The sequence below is a fragment of the Moschus berezovskii genome, chromosome 22 (assembly GCF_049115385.1).
Source record: "Moschus berezovskii isolate FMDL1 chromosome 22, NW_MosBer_1.0, whole genome shotgun sequence".
Classification (NCBI taxonomy): domain Eukaryota; kingdom Metazoa; phylum Chordata; class Mammalia; order Artiodactyla; family Moschidae; genus Moschus; species Moschus berezovskii.
Genome location: NC_142481.1, coordinates 45,583,226 through 45,603,212, shown reverse-complemented (window position 1 = coordinate 45,603,212; position 19,987 = coordinate 45,583,226). Strand labels below are relative to the sequence as shown.

At 49.8% G+C, this 19,987-nt stretch overlaps 1 protein-coding gene across 4 annotated transcripts in view; it reads right to left on the bottom strand.

Moving 5' to 3' along the window:
- The window catches only part of ZNF423 (zinc finger protein 423), a 346,670-nt gene that overhangs the window by 219,887 nt on the left and 106,796 nt on the right, over positions 1-19,987 (bottom strand). For all 4 annotated transcript variants that reach the window (XR_016035886.1, XM_055412817.2, XM_055412819.2 and 1 more), the window contains exon 3: positions 18,892-19,092. Coding sequence is in view for 3 of the 4 variants with exons in the window: in XM_055412817.2 (XP_055268792.2) it covers positions 18,892-19,092 (201 nt within the window). In the remaining variant the exon portion in view is untranslated. The remainder of the gene's footprint in view (positions 1-18,891; positions 19,093-19,987) is intronic.

Below are 19,987 nucleotides of genomic sequence, written 5' to 3'. Positions count from 1 at the left end.
GGAGTTGGTGACGGACAGGGAGACCTGGCGTGCTGTGATTCATGGGGTCGCAAAGAGTCGGACACAACTGAGCGACTGAACTGAACTGAACTGATAGACTGTAGCCCTTCAGGCTCCTCTGTCCATGAGATTCTCCAGGCAAGAATACTGGAGTGGGTTGCCATTTCGTCCTCCAGGGGATCTTCCCAACCCAGGGATCGAATCTGTGTCTCTGAGGTCTTCTGCATCGGCAATCAGGTTCTTTACCACTAGCGCCACCCTGGAAACCCTAATAATGTCTACATTTTTTTTTTTTAATAAAAAGTGACAGAAAGCCTCCTCCACCCCTGACGAAGGTGAAGCAATGCTAACAGTATTAGACCAGTGCATGAGTCATCGGAGAAACAGGGACTTTCCACAGTGATAAGTCAGGGCGGGGCGGGGGTGGAAAAGTGACGGTGATGCTGCAAAGCTTTGTGGAGAGAAGGAAGCGCTCATGAAATGTCCAGTGGGGAAAGTATCATGGAAAAAGGAAACAACAGGAAGAGGACTGGATGTGGGGACATGAGCGATTCATCATCTATTCACACCCCAAGATAAGGACTACTTGTGGGCCTGGGGTTGTCCTCCAGAATGGCTCCTTCATCTTGCCCTGGCTGCTTTTCTGCAAAAGCAGTTTGGAAAGTCATAACTCCATCCTGAATGCATCACTCACAAGGGATCGCCTCGGACTCAAGCTTCTAATTCCGCCTTAATATCCAATTCTGTGTGTCAGGGAGAGCTGAACCTCGGCCTGCAGCAGCCGCGTCACCTTGCCCTGCGCACAAATAAAAATAGCTTTGGTGCTCAGAGCCTAGGTTTCTTTGCCTTATCCTCTGGGGTCCCGGGAGCGGAGCAGCCGGCGGATGGAAACCACGTGCGATATAAATACATAATGAACAAAGAGGCTCCTCTGAAGCATCCTTGACCTTCCTGCTTTCCTTGACTTCTCCCCTGCATTGTCCCCAGTGAAGCCGTAAATGGAATGACACTGTCAAGGGCGGTGACGGCCACAAGAGTGCCCTCCTTGCCAATTTATCCAATACTTAAGAAGCAAATGGCGTCGATCGTAATGATAACCTAGTCAATTCTCTATGCAAAGAACAAAGTTTTGGCAGCTTGGGACATGACTGGAACAGCTACACCTGCTGGGAGCCGGGCCTTGGGTCTGACAAATCTGCTCCTCTGTTCCCATGATCCGTGGCATCACAGGACATCACAATGCTGACGCCCTTTGCTGCACCACGTCCTGAAAAAAGGGAAAACCAGAAACCGAACCGCCCCCACAGCAACCAGCCAAGGCCCCAGGCTCCAAGACAAACATGTGGCTCAAAATCCCCAAAGCAAAACACAGGACATTTCCCCTTTTTACAAAATGGGGGTACTCTTTGAAATACGGCCGTTCAGCAGCATACAAGCCAGCCCCTGGATCAGGAATGATGCAAAGCATGCTAGTCATCAGGCCTTCAAACCCACCCTCCCACTCCTCCACCAGCTCTGTGCCCCGGGAGCATGACCAACGGGCTCCTCTGCTTCCTGCTGGGTTCAGGCTGGGAGAGGGCAGAGTCGGGGTATACCTCCTCGCAGCCAGCTCACAGGCCACGGGCAACCCTCTACAGGCAGCCCTGTCCCCAGCCTCTCTCTCCACATCCTGGCAAACGCTCCTCCCCTTGTCCCATTAGCTTCTCTGAGGTCGCTGGGATGTCCCCGATGTTCCTGATGCTGGCTGGCTTCCCTTCGCCCTGCTCAGCTCCATGCATGCTAAGTCGTTTCAGTCGTGTCCGACTCTTTGCAACCCTACAGACCGTAGCCCACCTGGCTCCTCTGTCTATGGGACTCTCCAGGCAAGAATACTGGAGTGGGTTGCCATGCCCTCCTCCAGGGGATCTTCCCAGTTCAGGGATCAAACCCGCGTCTCTTAATGTCTCCTGCATTGCAGGCCGGTTCTTTGCCACTAATACCACCTGGAAAGCGTGCCCAGCTCCATAAGAGCCCTTTATCAGATGCTCCTCAGTCACCCTGTTTGAGCGTGCCATCTGTTTTCTGTGGGGACCCTGACTAAGATGGTATCCTTTAAACAATTTTTAAGTAAATATGTCAACAAGGTGTTTGCTAAGACTGTGATAAAAGACCTCAAAGGGAGCAGTGTAGAATATGGCATCAATGAGGGTGACGAGAGATTTTAAAAATCACTGATGAGACACGCAGCCCACGGCAAAGGCAGTCAGAGTCCTTCCTTATTTCCCCCCCAAGCCGAGGTCCCCAGCCCCAACCCTCTGTGACCTGGCTGTCCAGGTGTCAGCGGCCACTGTCCTTCTCCCTACAACTCTGTTACTCCTTCTACGGGGGTACAACCCCACAGGTGATGACCTTTCTAAAACCTCCCTCCAGGCCTCCTACTTGTCACTCCATCACTCCATTGGGGCTCCTCAAATCCCATCCCCAGGAGCCCAAGGACTTTCCCACCCTCTGCACACCTACTCTTCCCCCTGGGAGACAGTGGGCTCCCAGGGCAGGAACCCAGCTGTACTTATCCACCCCCCCGTGTGCACCCCAGGCCATCATTATGTATTTATCTACTTACTTCATCATTATCTATCTCCCCTGCAGAATGAAAGCTTCCTGCAGGCAGGAACCCTCTACATCCCTGACACCAGGGCCTGGCACGTAGTAGGGACTTAACCACAAAATGAAGGTCCAAAATGCGAAATGTCCTTTTCTTCTGGAAGAGCAGAAGGCCCCCTCTGGCTTGTTCTATGGTCCCAGGAAGCAGGTGGAAGAACAGTTTCCAGGGCAGGAAGGGAAGGGAAAGGGAGGTGTGACTTGGTGGTGTTTGAGAGGAAGGAGGCTCCTCTCCAGACCAGAGGAGGCTACCCTTGAGAATTTCCGGTCCTTGGCCACTCAAGGGAGTGACAAACGGCACAACCTGGCACCACCTGAGCCGCTTCCAACAAATGAACATCAGTAAACGTTTCCTGAGCACCTACTATGTGCCAGCCCTGTGTAACATCAGAGACAAATACAGACACCAGAAAAGTAGGGCAGGACGCAACTCTCAAGGGGGTCACCGTCTGTTAACAGTGGCAGAGACACTAACCCTAAAGCAAGCCAGAAGGAGAATCTGAAACAGCAAGAATTGCCTTGAAAGATAGCAAATGGGATGATTCAGTAGCGAGTGAAAGAGACCAACTTCAGGCCTCGGGTGTCAAAGACGACCACCCTGGGTAGGTGATGTTGGAGCTGAGGCCCAAAAGAAAGTGAAAGAACCTCCAGGGGGTGGGGAGAGTGATGCAAAGGCCCTGCGACGGGAAAGTGCGTGGCCTGTTCAAGGCTCAAGGGGAAGGGCGCGGCTGGGAGAAGTAGCCCCGGGTAGGCAGGATGGGTTCTTTCCAAGCCGGGCAGGAGAGGCGCACAGTTTGCAGCCGCCCTGGCAGCAGATGCGCGGAAGAGGCTGGGAGGCCACAGGCGGATGCCATTCATCTAGACCTGCCCCTCGGCCTCCTTCCCGCCATCTCCTCACCGCTCAGCCCCGACCCGCTCGCGCAGGGGTCACCCCAGCCCGGGCAGATCTGGCCTTATCACTCAGCAGAGCTGACACGCACAGACAACCACGCCCGCGGGGGTGGGGGTGGGGGCGGAGCCAGGGCGCGTGTACCCACCACAGGCAGCCGCCCCCCACCTGCTCTTCCCAGATGCTCCCCCCAGAGCAATGATGTCATTTCCAAAGGGAGCCAAATTCTAGCCAGTCAGCTCCAAAATAAAACTGTTTAACACAAAATGAAGCATTTTATAATTCCCTGTACATTTTTTCCCCTGAGCTGGCACATACACTGTTTAAAAACACTGCCAAAACGCTCAACCAATAGCTGAGCTTTATTCTAGACCAGTGATAGAGTTAAACTTCAGATTTCTTTGCTCTTTTCCTCTTCCGAAGCCCTGGCATCCCCCTGAGCCTCTGCTGCAGCACCCCTGCGGCTTCTGCCTCTTCCCCCTCTCCCCCCGCCGCCCTGCGCCAGCTACATGTGGGGGCGGGGGGGGGGAGGGGGGGGAGTGGTCCGAACCTGAGTAGAGAAAAGCTGGTCTCCCGCTGGCTGCTCTCCCTGAACCAAAGGCCCCAGCCAGCAGGAGGTAAATTTGGTTGCCTTCTCATTTTGTTGGGAATGTTCTCTATTTTTCTGTGTTAGGGTGTCATTTTAAGGATGCCAGTCATAGGATCATGGGCTTTGGAGGGACCTGAAATATAGATCAGTGCCAGCCCCTTGTCTCCCGCCATCCACTCCCCTGATATCATCCGATGTGTTCATCTCCAGGCTGCTAAAGGCTCTTGCCATCAGGAAATTGCTCATTATATGTGGGCCAGAATGGGTGTTCCATGGCTTCTTGCATTGGTCCTGGTTCTGTCCCTTGGAGTACCAAGACTGATGAAGAGAGAGACCGGGGTGTGTCATTCCCCGCTGCTATGGTGCACAGCTTGGACCAGAGCTTCCACTGGGTAGCCCCCTCCATTAATGCATCTTTTCCAGAGGTGACAGTAAAAATAACCACTGACCACCATCACAGGAAGAGACACCAGCTGGACTAGTGGGACTGGCCAAGCTCTCCCTATCCCTGAGGTCAGGTCACCTAGTCTGGGATCTTAGTTGCCAAGGATTAAATGATTCAAGCTGCTTCCCTTTGGGGGCTGCTTCTGCCTGATGGCATCCAGTTCCCCATCTTATGCTGGCAGCACCCTGATTTCCTCTGGAGAACATCTCTGGGTCTGCCATTCAGAGCACTTGACTTGCCCTGAGCCAAAAGCCAACACAGCAGCATTCATCAGAACCAGAAGATACGAGAAGATTAGGTCCCAAGGCTTTTGCCAGAATTCCTGGATTCAGCCATACCTGAAGCTATCCCTATGTCTGGAATGTCTATTTCCAAGAGCAAATAAATCCCCTTACCTGGTTTAAGCAAATTAGGGTTTGATTTTCTGACACTGGCCACCAAGAATCCTAACTGCCCAACTTGCAAGCATGACTTTGAGGCCTCCCCTTCTCCCTCTTCCCCTGAATCCCTCTCCAATCATGGTCTTTCCAGCCACACGTGAGACAGAGCAGTCACCTCCTCATCCTGCTTTGCTGACACAGCCTCTGAGCACGCGAACCGTTTCAGCAGTGAACCGGCTACCTGTCCTCCCCTCTCACACTCCTCACACCATCATGAACCACAAAGGGCACCAACAGGTTCTTGGAACAAAATGACTACAAACAGGTCAGTTTAAGAATCTCCTGGCCAAAGTCAGTAAGAGTTAGGTGTTATAAAATGTAACGTCCCTGGTGATCCAGTGGCAGATCCAGAGAATCTGCCTGCCAATCCAGGGGCTATGGGTTCGATCCCTGGTCAGGGAACTATTAATAAGATCCCATATGACTCGGGGCAACTCAGTCCACATGCCATAACTAGAGAGTTCACATGCCGAAACTCCTGAGCCCACACACTGCAGAGCCTGTGCTCTGCAACAAAGAGAAGCCCACACACCAAAACTAGAGGAAGCCCAGGCACCACCAGGAAGAGCCTGCGCACCACAATGAAGCCCCAGTGCAGCCCAAATTTAAAAAAAATTAATAAAATGACCCCCCAAAATATAAGCTCCAGATGGGCAGGAGTGAGTGTCTGTTTCACTCCTCACTACTCTATCCCCCCCTCCATCTAGACGAGTTCCTGGCTCATAGTAGGTGCTTAAAAAAATTACTCGATGAATGAATGAATACGTGCCAGGGCTGCTAAGGTTCTAAGGAACATATTTTTCCTCTGAGCGGTAGTTTGCTTTGTTCTTTGGGGTCCCTGGAGTCATAAACTAAGGGATGTGGACTAAGCCATCAATAGTTTTCAGCTACAATAAAGGACTCTCGTAGAACAATTCCCCTCTAGTTGTCTCTTTTACCCCAAAACCAGGTCAGGATTCAGCTGGAGGCTATTCCCATCTTCACCCACAGGCACTTCTCAAAGCTTTTCAATCTCAAATTGGAGGAAACCGATTTGATGACTCGGGGAACACAATTTTCAGATCTTTATGCCCAACAGGAGCCGGAATTAGCACCAGCACTTCCAGGAGAAAAGCACGGGAGCCTCTCCCAGGGCTCTGGTCTTTGTGTATCCTGCCTATCAGTGATAAAGGTGACAGGAGGGGGCAAAGAGTGCCAGGCTGATGACACTGTAGATCTTGATGCAACAGGAAAAGCTGTGACTCTTGACAAAAGTGCCACATAACGGGCCCTGAGTTTGCTCAATAACACTGAGATTTGGGGGCTGTACATGTACATGTTGGGAGAAAAAACAAACTGAAATACCTACAGAAAATACCTTGTTACTGTGACCCTGGAATACTTTGGCTGCACCCTCCTTCCCCCTGATGCTGGCAGTCGATGTGACTTTTGTTGACACTGGGTTTCCCAGGTGAGGCTGCAGAGGTACACAGCACAGCAGACTGATTTCATGACCGCCTCTTCACACCATCTAACTCAGCCACCAGCAGTCTGACCTCTCTCCAGCCTGGCCGACGGCCTGCACACGGTGTCCAGGAGACCCAGCAGCCAGCGAATGCCACCAGGGCGTGACTTTCCTCTCTCCCAGAGTTCCGTCCCCAAAGGACCAAGAGGGAGAGGTCTGGGTGAGCTGGCTTCTGTGGGGACCTCCAGAGTAGGGGCACAAGTTCCACAAGGTTTGTCGCAGTTCAAGCAAAGAAAACATCGAGTCCAAACAAGTGAAGTTCGTGAGTCTGGCATGCATGTGTGCTCAGTCGTGTCTGACTCTTTGTGACCCCTTGGACTGCGGCCCGCCAGGCTCCTCTGTCCATTGGATTTCCCAGGCAAGAATACTGGAGTGGGTTGTCATTTCCTTCTCCAGGGGATCTTCCCCACCCAGGGGGTGAACCCCCGTCTCCTGCATTGGCAGGCAGGTTCTTTACCACTGTGCCACCTGGAAGAGAACTCAGCTTACTATAGGACAGCCCCACAGACAGCAAGTGAGCCAGGCAGGAACTGCAGGAAGGGCCACCCATCAGAAAACATGGGGGTGACCAGGAGCCAGCCCCTAGGGCTGCACTGCCTCCTAGAAACTATCACATACCCCCTGGGGCCACCACCACCCCATGTGACCTTGGACAAGTGCCCATCATTAAGGGGTGCCCAATTAGTACTTTCAGACTGCCCAGAGCTTCTGAAGAGCTACCCTGGGGCTTCCAGGAGACTGAAGGGGACAGGATAGGGGATTCTAGGCAAGTAGGTGGGGCTCAGAATCTCCCAACTCTTTTTTTTGTTGTTGCTATTTGTTTGTTTGGCTATACCACGGCTTAGTTGCGGCATGCGGGATCTTTTGATTACGAGATATGAACTCAGTTGCGGCATGTGGGGGATCTAGTCCCCTGATCAGGGATCAAACCCAGGACCCTTGCATTGGGAGTGCAGAGCCTTAGCCAGTGGACCACCAGGGAAGTCCCCCAACTCTTCAGCATAGCACCCTGCATCTATCAGCCTTATATACTGGTTGTTTTTGACTGTACTGCTTCTGTTTGAGTACACAGAGTTAAAAATAAGGTTAGAAAACACTGAGTAGTTGGCCTTTGAGGAATCTGCCTCCCTAAAACTCTGGGATGAGATACTAGACACTATCAAAAGCAGAGTGGATGGACGTGGTCATTGGTAGCTGTCAATCTGGTATTTGATTAGACTATTTCACATTCCCTGATATGTGCCTGCATGTAATTCCCTTCCACTAGAAAAGACATTCATGCTTCCTGGCAATCATCCTGGGGAACCTCTTCAAAGTGCTCAGTACAGAGGTCTGGATGAAGCTGACCCCCGAAATTCCCACCCGGGGCCTGGCTAATAGGCACGTCTGTCACCCCAAGTGACTCCAGAGGTGAGCCTTGGTCATAGGGAGTCGCCAGAAGTCAACTTCAGGACTATGTCCTGGCAATTTGAAAGAGGCTGCTCTTTCTTCTGGTGAGGCTGAGTCAGGAGGGTGGAAGCCCATAGGCTCTGGGACCCCTCTGCGGCTGCATATGCAGTGATGGGGTTTGTGGAGACAGCCTCAGGGCCTGGCTAGAGGAACACGCTTGAAGCTGGCCTTACTTCTCAGTTCCTTCAGCCAATGAATCTGCTTTTCTCTGTATGCAGACAGCATGTTAACTAAGGACCTACTATGTGCCAGGCAGCCAAAAGGATCGTGGTGGCTTCACCTTCCAGCTAGATTACACATTCTTTGTTGATAGGAACTTCCTATCTCTCTCTCTCTCTCATATACACACACACTGCCCTGGCAATACAGTAGGTATGGCATCACTACTTGATGACGTGACATGTACCCCCTGGAATCACCTAAGCTGCAATGGATGCCAGCAGGCCAGACCCAGACAGATCAGGAATACATATGCAACTGACCTGAGAGTCATGGAGTTTTTTTTTTCTCGTCCCAGGACCTTGAGATCCTGCTGGGTGTACATCCTGGGCCCAATGACAGGAAGCCAATGGAAGCTTTGGCTGATGCCAGGAAAGGTGCAGAAGCCAGGGTCCAGCCTGGGCAGAACAGCTCAGTCTTCCCACTCCCCCAGAGCAGCTCCAGGGTCTACACACAGAGGCTCAGCCCAAAGATGTTTGTAGCAGAAACACCCCAGTGTCAGCCACCACACCCGGATTCCACTCTGGCCCACCTGTGGGCACAGTGATCACAAAACCATCACAGTGATCAAGCTGGCTACGTGGGGAAAAAGGAAAAGACTCCCTCCCCTTTGCAGAGTCCTCCAAAACCTCAGGACATACACAGAGACACTTATTTCCCATGAAGACCAAAAGAAATGTAGATTCTTCCCACCTTGACCCCTGCCTTCTGCATTGTCGGATTTGGTGTCTAATTCTGGAGAGACCGAGCTTCCCTGGTAGCTCAGACAGTAAAGCGTCTACCTACATTTCAGGAGACCTGGGTTCAATACCTGGGTCGGGAAGATCCCCTGGAGAAGGAAATAACAACCCACTCCAGTATTCATGCCTGGAAAATCCCAATGACCGAGGAGCCTGCGGGGCTACAGTCCATGGAGTCGCAAAGAGTTGGACACAACTGAGCGACTTCACTTTCACTTTCTGGAGAGACCTGCAGACCCAACCAGGCGAGAGCCATGCTTGCTCTATATAATCGAAGCAAGGGGGACATGTTCTATAAACCTGCGGGCTTCACAGGAGGTGGATGATAGCACTGGCATCTGGAAAACCACTTCCCTCCATGTTACCCCCAGGAGCGAGGGACAGCTGTCCAGGCAGATCCACAGCCGCAGGCAGTCTGCTGCCTTCCCAGGCACCCTTCTAAGGGAACTAGGAGGCCAGGGAACAGGCAATTTAGGGAAGGTTCCACCCTCGCCAACAGCCAGCCAGACCCAGGCTGGCCAGTCACCCACCTTCCCAAACAGCAGTGTGTCAGGAGGCAGAGACACACAGCATCTTGCCTAAGTGTTGTGGTAGCGACATCTCTAGACGTGGAAATCCCTTTTAAAGGCACTGGGGAAGGCGACTCTTTCAAGGGCACCTATGGTACTTCATCTTACAAGTCAAAAGATGCTTTTGTGAAATGAGGGCCTTCTTTAATAAGCTGATTTTTATTCAAATAAGCAGTTCCCACATTCCACCCCCCACCAGCACCCATAAAGGTCCCTACACATAGTATTGGATTGGCCAAAAACTTTGTTCTGTGTTTTCCATAGGATGTTATGAAAAACTCAGATGAACTTTCTGGCCAGTCCAATATATGCCAGACCACCTTACCTCCCTCCTGAGAAATCTGTGTGCAGGTCAAGAAGCAATAGTTAGAACTGAACATGGAACAATGGACTGGTTCAAAATTGGGAAAGGCGTACGTCAAGGCTGTATATTGTTGCCCTGCTTACTTAACTTATACGCAGAGTACATCACGTGAAAAGCCAGGCTGGATGAAGCACAAGATGGAATCTAGATTGCTGGGAGAAATATCAATAACCCCATATATGCAAATACCACCATCCTAATGGCAGAAATCAAAGAGGAACTAAAGAGCCTCTTGATGAAGGTAAAAGAGGAGAGTGAAAGGGGTGGCTTAAAATACAACATTCAAAAAACTAAGATCATGGCATCCAGTCCCATTATTTCATAGCAAACAGATGGGGAAACAATGGAAACCATTACAGACTTTACTTTCTTGGACTCCAAAATCACTGCAGATGGTGACTGCAGCCATGAAATTAAAAGATGCTTACTCCTTGGGGAAAAAAGCTATGACAAACCTAGACAGTGCATTAGAAAGCAGAGACATCACTTTGCTGACAAAGGTCCATACAGTCAAAACTATGGTTTTTCCAGTAGTCATGTGCAGATTTGAGAGTTGGACCATAAAGAAAGTTGAGCACCGAAGAATTGATGCTTTCAAACTGTGGTGCTGGAAAAGACTCTTGAGAGTCCCTTGGACAGCAAGGAGAGCAAACCAGTCAATCCTAAAGGAAATCAACCCTGAATATTCATTGGAAGGACTGATGCTGAAGGTGAAGCTCTAATACTTTGGCCACCTGATGCAAAGAGCTGATTCATTGGGAAAGATTCTGATGCTAGGAAAGATTGAGGGCAGGAGAAGGGGGCGACAGAGGATGAGATGGTTGGATGGCATCACTGACTTGATGGACATGAGTTTAAGCAAACTCCAGGAGATGGTGATGGGTAGGGAGGCCTGGAGTGCTGCAGTCCATGGGGTTGCAAAGAGTCAGACATGACTAAGTGACTGAACAAGTACAATATATGCTCAATAAATATTTGCTGAATGAATAAACCATCTCTTCCTTCTCTAACTCCCCTTTCTGATGACATATTAGCTGAAGACCTACTACGTCCCAGCACGCTTCCTGGAACCTTTATTTTTGTTATCTGATACCCCAGAATCCTTCCTTCATGAAACCTGTATCGTCTACCTCTTGCCTCAAGGGGGCTGTAGCCTCCTTGAGGACAAGCTCACCAAACATTTACTGAGCACCTACTGTGTTCTAGCCAGAGGCCGAGGCAACCCTGGGGACAGAGAGAACAGGGCCTAATCCTTGGCATCAAGGATACACTAGCGTGATGGGCTGGCAAACACTTTGGTCTTTGCCAATCAGATGGGTTAAGAGTGGTATTTTCCTGTGGTTTAAATGTACAGTTCTCTCACTATTAACGTAGTTCTGAATTTTCTGACTGTTTAAGATCCCACTCAACTTTCTTTCTCTGGTTCCATTTCTGTTCTGGGCACATGGGAGATACTCAAAATATCTAATGACCAGTGTGTCACCAACCAATCTGAGTGGGTGCTGGCTTTGGGAAGACTGGCCCTTGTCCCCCTTTGCGGTTGATTTATTGGGTATTTTCTTAGGGTTGGTAGGAGCTCCTCACACATTAAGGAAAATATCTTTTGCCTGTGATATATATCTTTGGTTTGATTTATTGCAGTTTTGGCAATGCAAAAGTGTTTTATGTTTGTGTAGTCGAACATTTCTGTCCTTTGTTTTATGGCTTTTGGGTTTAGGGTTATATTTAGAAAAGGCTTCCCCACTCTGACAATCTTTTTTTAAAAAAAAAAAAAAAAAACTCATGTTTTCTTTCAGTGTTTTTAAGTTTTCTTTTCCTGTTTAGATTTCTGATCCATTTGGGATTTGTTTTGGCGTTAGGATGCAGGAGGGATCCAATGTCCTTTTTCAGGATGGCCACCATGCCCTCCCAACCCCACTGACTGGCCAATCCAACTTCCTCTGCTGACGTGCAATAACACCTTTCTCATGCGCCTAATCTCCAGCTCCATTCAGGTCCACTCCTGGTCTTTTTTTCATTCCTCTGATCTGTCCCACACTACTTAGAATCCTACCACTTCAGAACATGTTTTAAAATCTTATCTAGTTACCTACCCCTCCTGTTAGGCATCTTCGTCAAAACTCTTTCCTATCCTTGCATGCCCATTTGTTTTTCTATTTTTTGACCGCACAACATGCAGGATCTTAGTTCCTGGACCAGGAATCAAACCTGTGTCCCCTGCAGTGGAAGTACGATGTCTTAACGACTGGACCACCAGGGAAGTTCCACCTCATGAACTTTAGAATCAGCTTGTCCATGTCTAAACAAAGCCTACTGTTACTTTCACTGGCTAACATTAATAGGTTAATTTCACAAAAATTGATGTATTTATGATATCAAATCCTTCCATTCAAGAACAAGGTCTGCCTTTTCACTTAATTAAGCCTCCTTTGTGTCCCCCAGTAGCTGATTCTGTTTGCTCGCTCCGAACACTTGAGTGATGCCCCATGGGATCGTTCCTGGTCCTATACATTCTGTGGCTAACGTAAGCCGGACTCTTTCTTGCTCTGTTTTGTGACCGGATGCTGTTTGCGTGCAGGAAAGCTCTTCAGGTGGGGGGATTCTTTGTGCTCCAGCCCCCAGGCCTTTTCCTCTGCGAGACGCGGGCCTGACACCAAGGCGCTGTGTACACCCCCACGGGCAGAAGGAACCCGTGCCCTGCACCTGTGTACTTCGCAGCGCATCACCCAGCAACTGGCCCATGCCCACTCCGTTTTGCCCAAATGGAACCAGTACAAGGGGTGCCGCAAGCAATAAGGCAGGGAGGGGCCCCACCCATGCTGTTGGAGCAAGAAAGGGCCTGAACCGGCACACAAAGGCAAGCTCTGGCCAGCCGCTGGACAGGAACGAGGCTGGCAAAGGTGGCCAGCCTCCACGCAGCCCCAGTCCTGTAATTAGGGCCCACAGGTCACTCTGGCCACAGCTGAACAAACCAGGGTGTAATTAACTTTCCACCCGGCTTTTTACACAGCAGCATTTCACCTTTGCCAGAAAGGGAGGGTCTGCCTTTCCAAAAGGGCTGAGGAAACACTCCTTGGTCCCAATCCCCAGGAAAGGTGGGTAGCCGGGGGTAGGGGCAGGGAGCAGTGAAATTAACCCACAGGGAGCACATTTTTTGCTGTTGCTATTTGAACAAATTTCCCTGTCTTATTTCTTCTGAAGTTGAGCATTCAAAAAGCCTGTGTCGTCTGGAGTTCATTTAGAAACTGCTCACTGTCTGTGTTCCCACCATGAAGTGCTCAGACCTCAAATCTTAGCTCAGCTCTGTAACCTTGAGCAAGATCCCCCTAACTTCGAGCCTCAGTCGTCCAATGGGTACAATAGGGAGGAACGATGGAAAACAAGACCTCCCTGCAGGAACTGTTGTGAGGAAGAGGTGAGATAGGCCCTGCATTCAGCAAGCATCTATTAAGCACCACTGTGGGCCAGGCACCAGGCTAGGACATAAGAGGGAATGAAACAGACATGACTCTTGTCCTCATGAAGCCTGACAGTAGCGGGGGAGATGGGTGGGAAACACATTGAAAAGAATCAGAATAATTCTAGCATCTGGTGAGTGCTGGGGGCTGAATGGGACAGGGGCTGCAGAGAGAGCAGGTGGCGGGAGGTCTAGGGGCCACATTCCAGGATGAGTCCCACAGGGCCTGACATGTGACAGGTGCTCAATATATGAAGAGTGTCAGGACTGAAGCCCCTGAGAGCCCGCAGATAGCAGCAGGAACCCAATATATTTCAAGGTGTCCACCTGGTCCTAAAAGGCAATTTCTGTTCTGTGGAACAAGTGCCTGGAGCCCAGAGTAAAAGCCTCAGTTTCTAGAGAGACTCCATCCACCGCTCCCCACCTATAATGAAACCCCAAATGATGCCAGAGGGGCCTCTGGCAAAGAAACTAGGGACCCGCAAAAGCCCCTAGGTGCTCCAGTCCTGGGGACCCACCTGTCCTGAGACCGACCCACAGCATAGCCCTACTCCTGACACGATTGGAGAAGGCAGATCTAAAACACTGCAACATGTAGATCCAGCACCCAGATGTCCTCAGACAGTCAACCTAATTAATTTGGACCGATGAGTGGTTAGTCTGAGTCACAGAGTATCGGGATAGTTTCTCTATCAGGAAGCAGTAAAATGTTCCACCTGAATCCAGACTGAAGGTCCATGGGTGACCTGCTTCAATGAGCACATTAAAAAACTGGAATCAGCCCCCAGGATAAATCAAACCTCTCATGCCTGCTTCCATGGTGCCCCAGGAAGTTCTCAGAGATACTTTCTAAGGCACTTGATATCCTCCTGGCTCCTAAAAAATGATGGAAAACACCCCCCTTCAACCATTTATAGGGCCCAGACATGCTTGGCCAACACTGCAGAAACGACATAATGTAAACTTCAGCTCACTCCCTGTTCCCCTTGTTATTCACTGTGGTGGGGCCGAAATTAATGGGGACTTTCTATCATCAGTTCAGATGGCCACCCAGCACTCCAGCCGTTTCCCCACTGCTGCTGCGTCACTTCAGTTGTGTCCAACTCTGTGTGACCCCATAGACAGAAGCCCACCAGGGTCCCCCATCCCTGGGATTCTCCAGGCAAGAACACTGGAGTGGGTTGCCATAGGTGCCCACAAAGGATACTCCATCAGTAACAGTCAAGTCCATCACACATCAAGTCAGCCTCTATCTACTCTGCTGCAAAAATCCTCACCTACTGGCAATGGTTTATATTTTTACAGTATATGGACCCAGTACCAGCAACCCAGCTTCACAAGAAGGGCTCCCCAGAAAGGATAATGCAGAAGACCACATGGCAACATGGTAATCCATTCAGAAAATGTTCAGTAACAAATGCCAAATATAAGGTGGTACGTGCCCACAACTCCAAGCATGTAAACATTTGTTATCCTGTGGGCAGGGACTAGAGGGGAGCAAAGAGAAATCAGACAGCTGTTGGGGGTGGGAACATCGGCAGTGAGGACCAGGTCTTTGCTTGTTTCACTTCGTGTCATAAAGAGGCAATGTCTGGTGGCTTGTGGGTTTAAAGTCGGTTTCTCCGCAGACACAAGGGAGGGAGAGGGAGAAAGAGGGAGAGAGAAATACAAACAGGTCTCAATGGAGTTGCCTTCGGTGCTGAAGTCCACACTTCAGCAACCCCTCCTGGACCCAGAACTGCCACTCCTGCTGAGGAACAAGGAAACCTCTAGAAGCCAGGGTTCCTCAGTGCAGACAGTCCTGGCTCCAGGATGGAGGATCTGGGGAGCTTCCTGGTGAATGCCATCACCACCATTCTGGTAGGAGGCTCCCCTTCCATGAGGAGCATCCCCACCCCAGAAACCGTCCAGACCTGACACCACTCTCTGAGTCTGATGAAACAAGGCCGTGCCCCCACGCCCACCCCAACTGCCACAGCAAGAGCCCAGAGTTCACTCTGCCAGAGCAGTTCAAAGAAGGACCGCATTCGAGGAACCTAAAATATGACAGAAATGAACCCATCCGCAAAACAGAAACAGAATCGTGGACCTAGAGAACAGACTCGTGGTTGCCAAGGTAGGGGCAGGGGGGAGACGTGTGGACTGGGAGTTTGGGATTAGCAGTTGCAAACTCGTATATAGAGAATAGATAAACAATAAGGTCCTACTTGACAGCACAGGGAACTTATATTCAATATCCCGTGGTGAACCATACTGGAAAAGAATGTACATACAAGTATAACTGAGTCACTTTGCTTACAGCAGTAATTAACACAACATTGTAAGTCAACTATACTTCAATAAAAAATCAATAATAATAATACAAAGGACCACACTCAAGATGAACCCCACAAACACTGCCCCCCGGGCTGGGCTTTCAAGGCACCCTGGCTGGGGAGGGTTGTGCTGCCTCTGCATTCCAGGAGGACAGCCCTCTGCAGGAAAGCTTCCTGTTACACCCAAAGCCGAATGCAATGGATAGGTGCGCTGTCCTTAGGCCCCAGATCCTCAACAGCAGGGAGGCTCCACCTTCTCTCAAAACAAGACTCATCTGTTCCCTCAGAAGCATCTGCAGAGCACCCAGAGCCCGCCAGGCCTCACAGAGCAGGGTCCTCTCTGAAATCCTTGCCTGAAACGGTCTTTGTTGGGCTGGAAAGTGTCCACCTTTCCCTCCAGAGTCTGCTCCATGGGGCAGTGATGCCCACCTGCACTGTCCCTAGTACTGCAACCAGGTGACCAAGGGTGAGAGTGTCCAGCAGAGACCCCTGAGGCTGGCCTAGGAGGGCCTGCTGTTGCATTTTTGTACCAGTTCCAAAGTTTTAAAGCAGAAGCCAATTTTTGAAGATGTTAAACTAACTCATTGTATAAAACAAACTTTTCAAGGTAATAGCTCTGTGTGGAGTGAGTTTCAGAGCCCCTCAGTCAGATAGCCCCAAAGACACCTCTGAGGACACAGTTTGAAAACCACTGCACAATCCAAGGATGTTGGAGGCGTCCTAGGTAGGGACCTGCTTTGAATAAGTGAAAGTGAAAGTCGCTCAGTAGTGTCCGACTCTTTCAACCCCATGGACTGTACAGTCCATGGAATTCTCCAGGCCAGAATACTGGAGTGGGTAGCCTTTCCCTTCTCCAGGGGATCTTCCCAACCCAGGGATAGAACCCAGGTCTCCCGCACTGCAGGTGGATTCTTTGCAAGCACAGCCACCAAGGAAGCCCAAGAATACTAGAGTGGGTAGCCTATTCCTTCTTCAGGGGATCTTCCTGACCCAGGAATCGAACCAGGGTCTCCTGCACTGCAGGCAGATTCTTTACCAACTGAGCTATCAGAGAAGCCCTGTTTTGAATAATAAGCACACAATTCCCAATAGTGTATCCTGTCCCTGAGTAGTCCTAAGAACTGGGGGAAATAACTCCTTGCATATCTCTTCCATGTTCGAGGGACTTGCCCAGGCTGGGTCACGCCTTTCCTGGGTGGTAATGAATTTCTCAGGGATGCTATTAGGTGAGGTTGTTTCCTGTACTCTTTCAAGGAATCTCTGACTCCTGTCCAATGCTCCAGGGTTTGGGGGTATTCCTGGTTCCCATGTCCCAGTGGAGGTCGTTAGTGGGGTCCTGTCAGGAAGCAGGCAGAGGAGCTGCTGGATAAAGATGCACCGATAAAGATGGCTGGAGACCCTGCAAATGGGGCTGCCGTGATTTCAGACGAAGCCTGAGGCTGTGAAGAAAAGGGACCATCCCTGGGAAGACAGTCCTGCCAAGGACCAAAGGACAAATAGCGACCATTAAAAATTTCCAATACAGATTCCCACATACAGCCCCAAAGCCTCCCAATCCCCCTTCTCCACATAGAAGCACCACCACTCTCAAAAGTGTGGCAACAGACGTAAGAATCCCCTTGATGCTGAAGAACTGGAGGAAGGAACAGCCTGGGCAGTGCCAGGAATGGCACCTCATTCCAAGAGCTACAGACACTCAACACAGCATCCCTCAGCAGTGGAACTGAGAAGCCCTGCTTTAACAACTACACGAGCGCAGTGTGATAGAACATAAAGAGAACAGCTTTGAATTAGAAGATCGATTAACTGTTTTTAAAATAGGTATCAATAGTTCACTCTCTTATAGTTAAGATTTCACTTCAGTTCATGGCTAATCAAGAACTACATCAGCATCAACTGTTTTCTCAAGCAGAATGAGAGTTTGTAGCCCACGATGCTGAGGAGGTCCTGATTCCGTCACCAAACTGCTATGTGACCCGGGTTAAGTAATCACCTTTCTGTCTCAATGCCTCAATACTTCCCCCCAGGAAGTAAGATCACTGGAAAAGCCAACCGCATATATCCCTTCCAATTCTGAGTCTAAGCATCTAAGCTGGCCATCTCTTCTGCCAATGACGGAAATATTAACTAATTCCAAAATGACTGGGGTTTGGTTTGCTGAGTCCAAAACAGTCCAAAACTCTGAGTCTTTCTGGGTCCATTGTTTTTGATATTGATTCCCTTTAGAGGTTGAGAATGAGGACTTGGCTCATCCAGCGCTGTGCGGGTACAGACGTCACTAGAGGAAAAGTCATAGCAAAGTTTTCCAAACACTTGGCTACTAAACTTCCAAGACAGCCTGATAGGTAGAGGAAACAAGACTTTGAGTCCCAACCTATCTCCTACCAGCAAATTTCCCTCCCAGAACACGTGTCAGGTCCTCCTTGGAGTATTGGTCAGAGATTTAGGTCCTGTCCCCAGAAACCGGCACCCAAGGGGTGCATCAACATCACAATAGAAGGGAGTGTCCCAGGATAGCTATCTAAGGAATACGGATGCTCTGACCTCCTTGCTCAAAGCCTGGAATGATGTCAACCCTAACGGGATAGCATGGCTGCCACACTCCAGGGAATACACATGCCCCCATCCCCTACCCCTCACACCCCATATATCCCAGACACACAGCACACTTGACTTGTAAAGTCTTAAATCGCTCCTAGAAACTGTGGCCTTGTCCACCTTCTCTGAGGCAGCTGGTAAACAGAACTCAGGGCCATCGTCAGGTCTAGCAAAAACTGCTCCCAGCCACCCTTCTCCTACCCAGAGAAGCAGAGGCCAAGTGCAGAGGCGGAACTGGGTCCCTTTCTGCAGGCGTACTCCTTGGCTTCTGAAACTCTCATCCCATCACTAGCCCTGCCTCAGAGTTCACTCCTTCACGCAGCTTTCCACACTTAAGCTGCTTAACTTTGCACTAATAACCTCTTAATTGCTGGGTTTCCAAAAGGCCTTCCAGAAATCCAGGGTGCAGACCCACCCACTTTCGGGTCACAGACCACAGACGGCAGTTTCGGGGAGCAAGGACAGGGTACCTCCACCTAACTCCTGCTTGTCGCAAAGCTGTTGCTTTTATTTTTAATGTTATTGAAGAGGGTACCCAAGACACCACAATAAAATGACATTAACTGTAAAATTACATTATTAATTCTTTAATCTCACTTGAGGCTTCAAGCTGTTGCTATGTCCAATTACCCGTATAACCACCTGTCAGAATCCCAGGGCTATTTAACATTACCTCCAGGACAGCGGTGGGCCCGATGGTCCGTCAGGTCTGCCAGGGACTCGAAGTCCTGCTGACAGTGATCGCAGGTGTAAATTGACTCGTCCTCCACGTCTTCATCGTCCTCATTTCTCTCCTCTTGACTCGTCACGCTGTTCCTGTCTTCCAGCGCACGGCTGGTTTTCCGATCACACTCCGGCTCTCCTTCTAGGCCTCCTGCCAACAGGAAGAATACAGTCCATGTCAGCTGACGGGGTCTGGGGAAAGCATTGTAAAAGAAATCGCCCCGCATTTATGAAGAGACATTTAATTACTCTACCTCCCAGGGTCCATTATCCTTGACACCTCTCAGTATATTAATATATGGGTTTTTGTAGCATGTGGTGCCGTAATTCTCAGCTAGCTTATTTAATTCTTGGTGCAAATCTTCTAGAGGGATTTCCTGTCATCTTCCCTCTGTGCGTGGATACTGGGGGTCGTGACCCATCAGGGAGGTGAAAATGCCTTAGCATTTTGTCTCCTAAAAACTCAGTTCTCTCACACACCTCTCCAGTGTTTTGATCAGCTATTCCTAATGCACAAGCTTTAAGTTTCCCCTAAAGCCTTGTGGTTTAGAGCTGAGAGATCTCTTAGCCAGACTAACCCTCCACACAACATGCCTCTCAATGTGGTGAGAGGCTGGCTCAGTTCTTTGTAAAGATGTCCTGATTCTGGAATCAAAGAAGCACATGTGTTTGCAGGACCAAGGACAGTCAAATCGCTGCTTAAAAAGCACCTGAGCCCTCACTTGCACCCCAGTATCAGCCTAGAGAGTGAGAACCAGCCTTGGAATCATTTGACCAACTTCTCTAAAATAAAATACCAATTCTATGTTTAGCACCATGCAAACCAGTGGGTAAACTGTACAGAAAAAATGAACTCATGATTAATGATCATGATAACGATGCTTTGGGTTTGCACAGCATTCTTTGAATTTTCAAAGTCACAAATACACACACGTAGCCCCATTTCACAATCTTACACATCCCAGAGCTAAAGGGGGCTCAGGTGATCATCTGGCTCCACTCTGTCACCGCCCCTCCCCTGCAGAGAGGGACAGCTTTGTTATTCC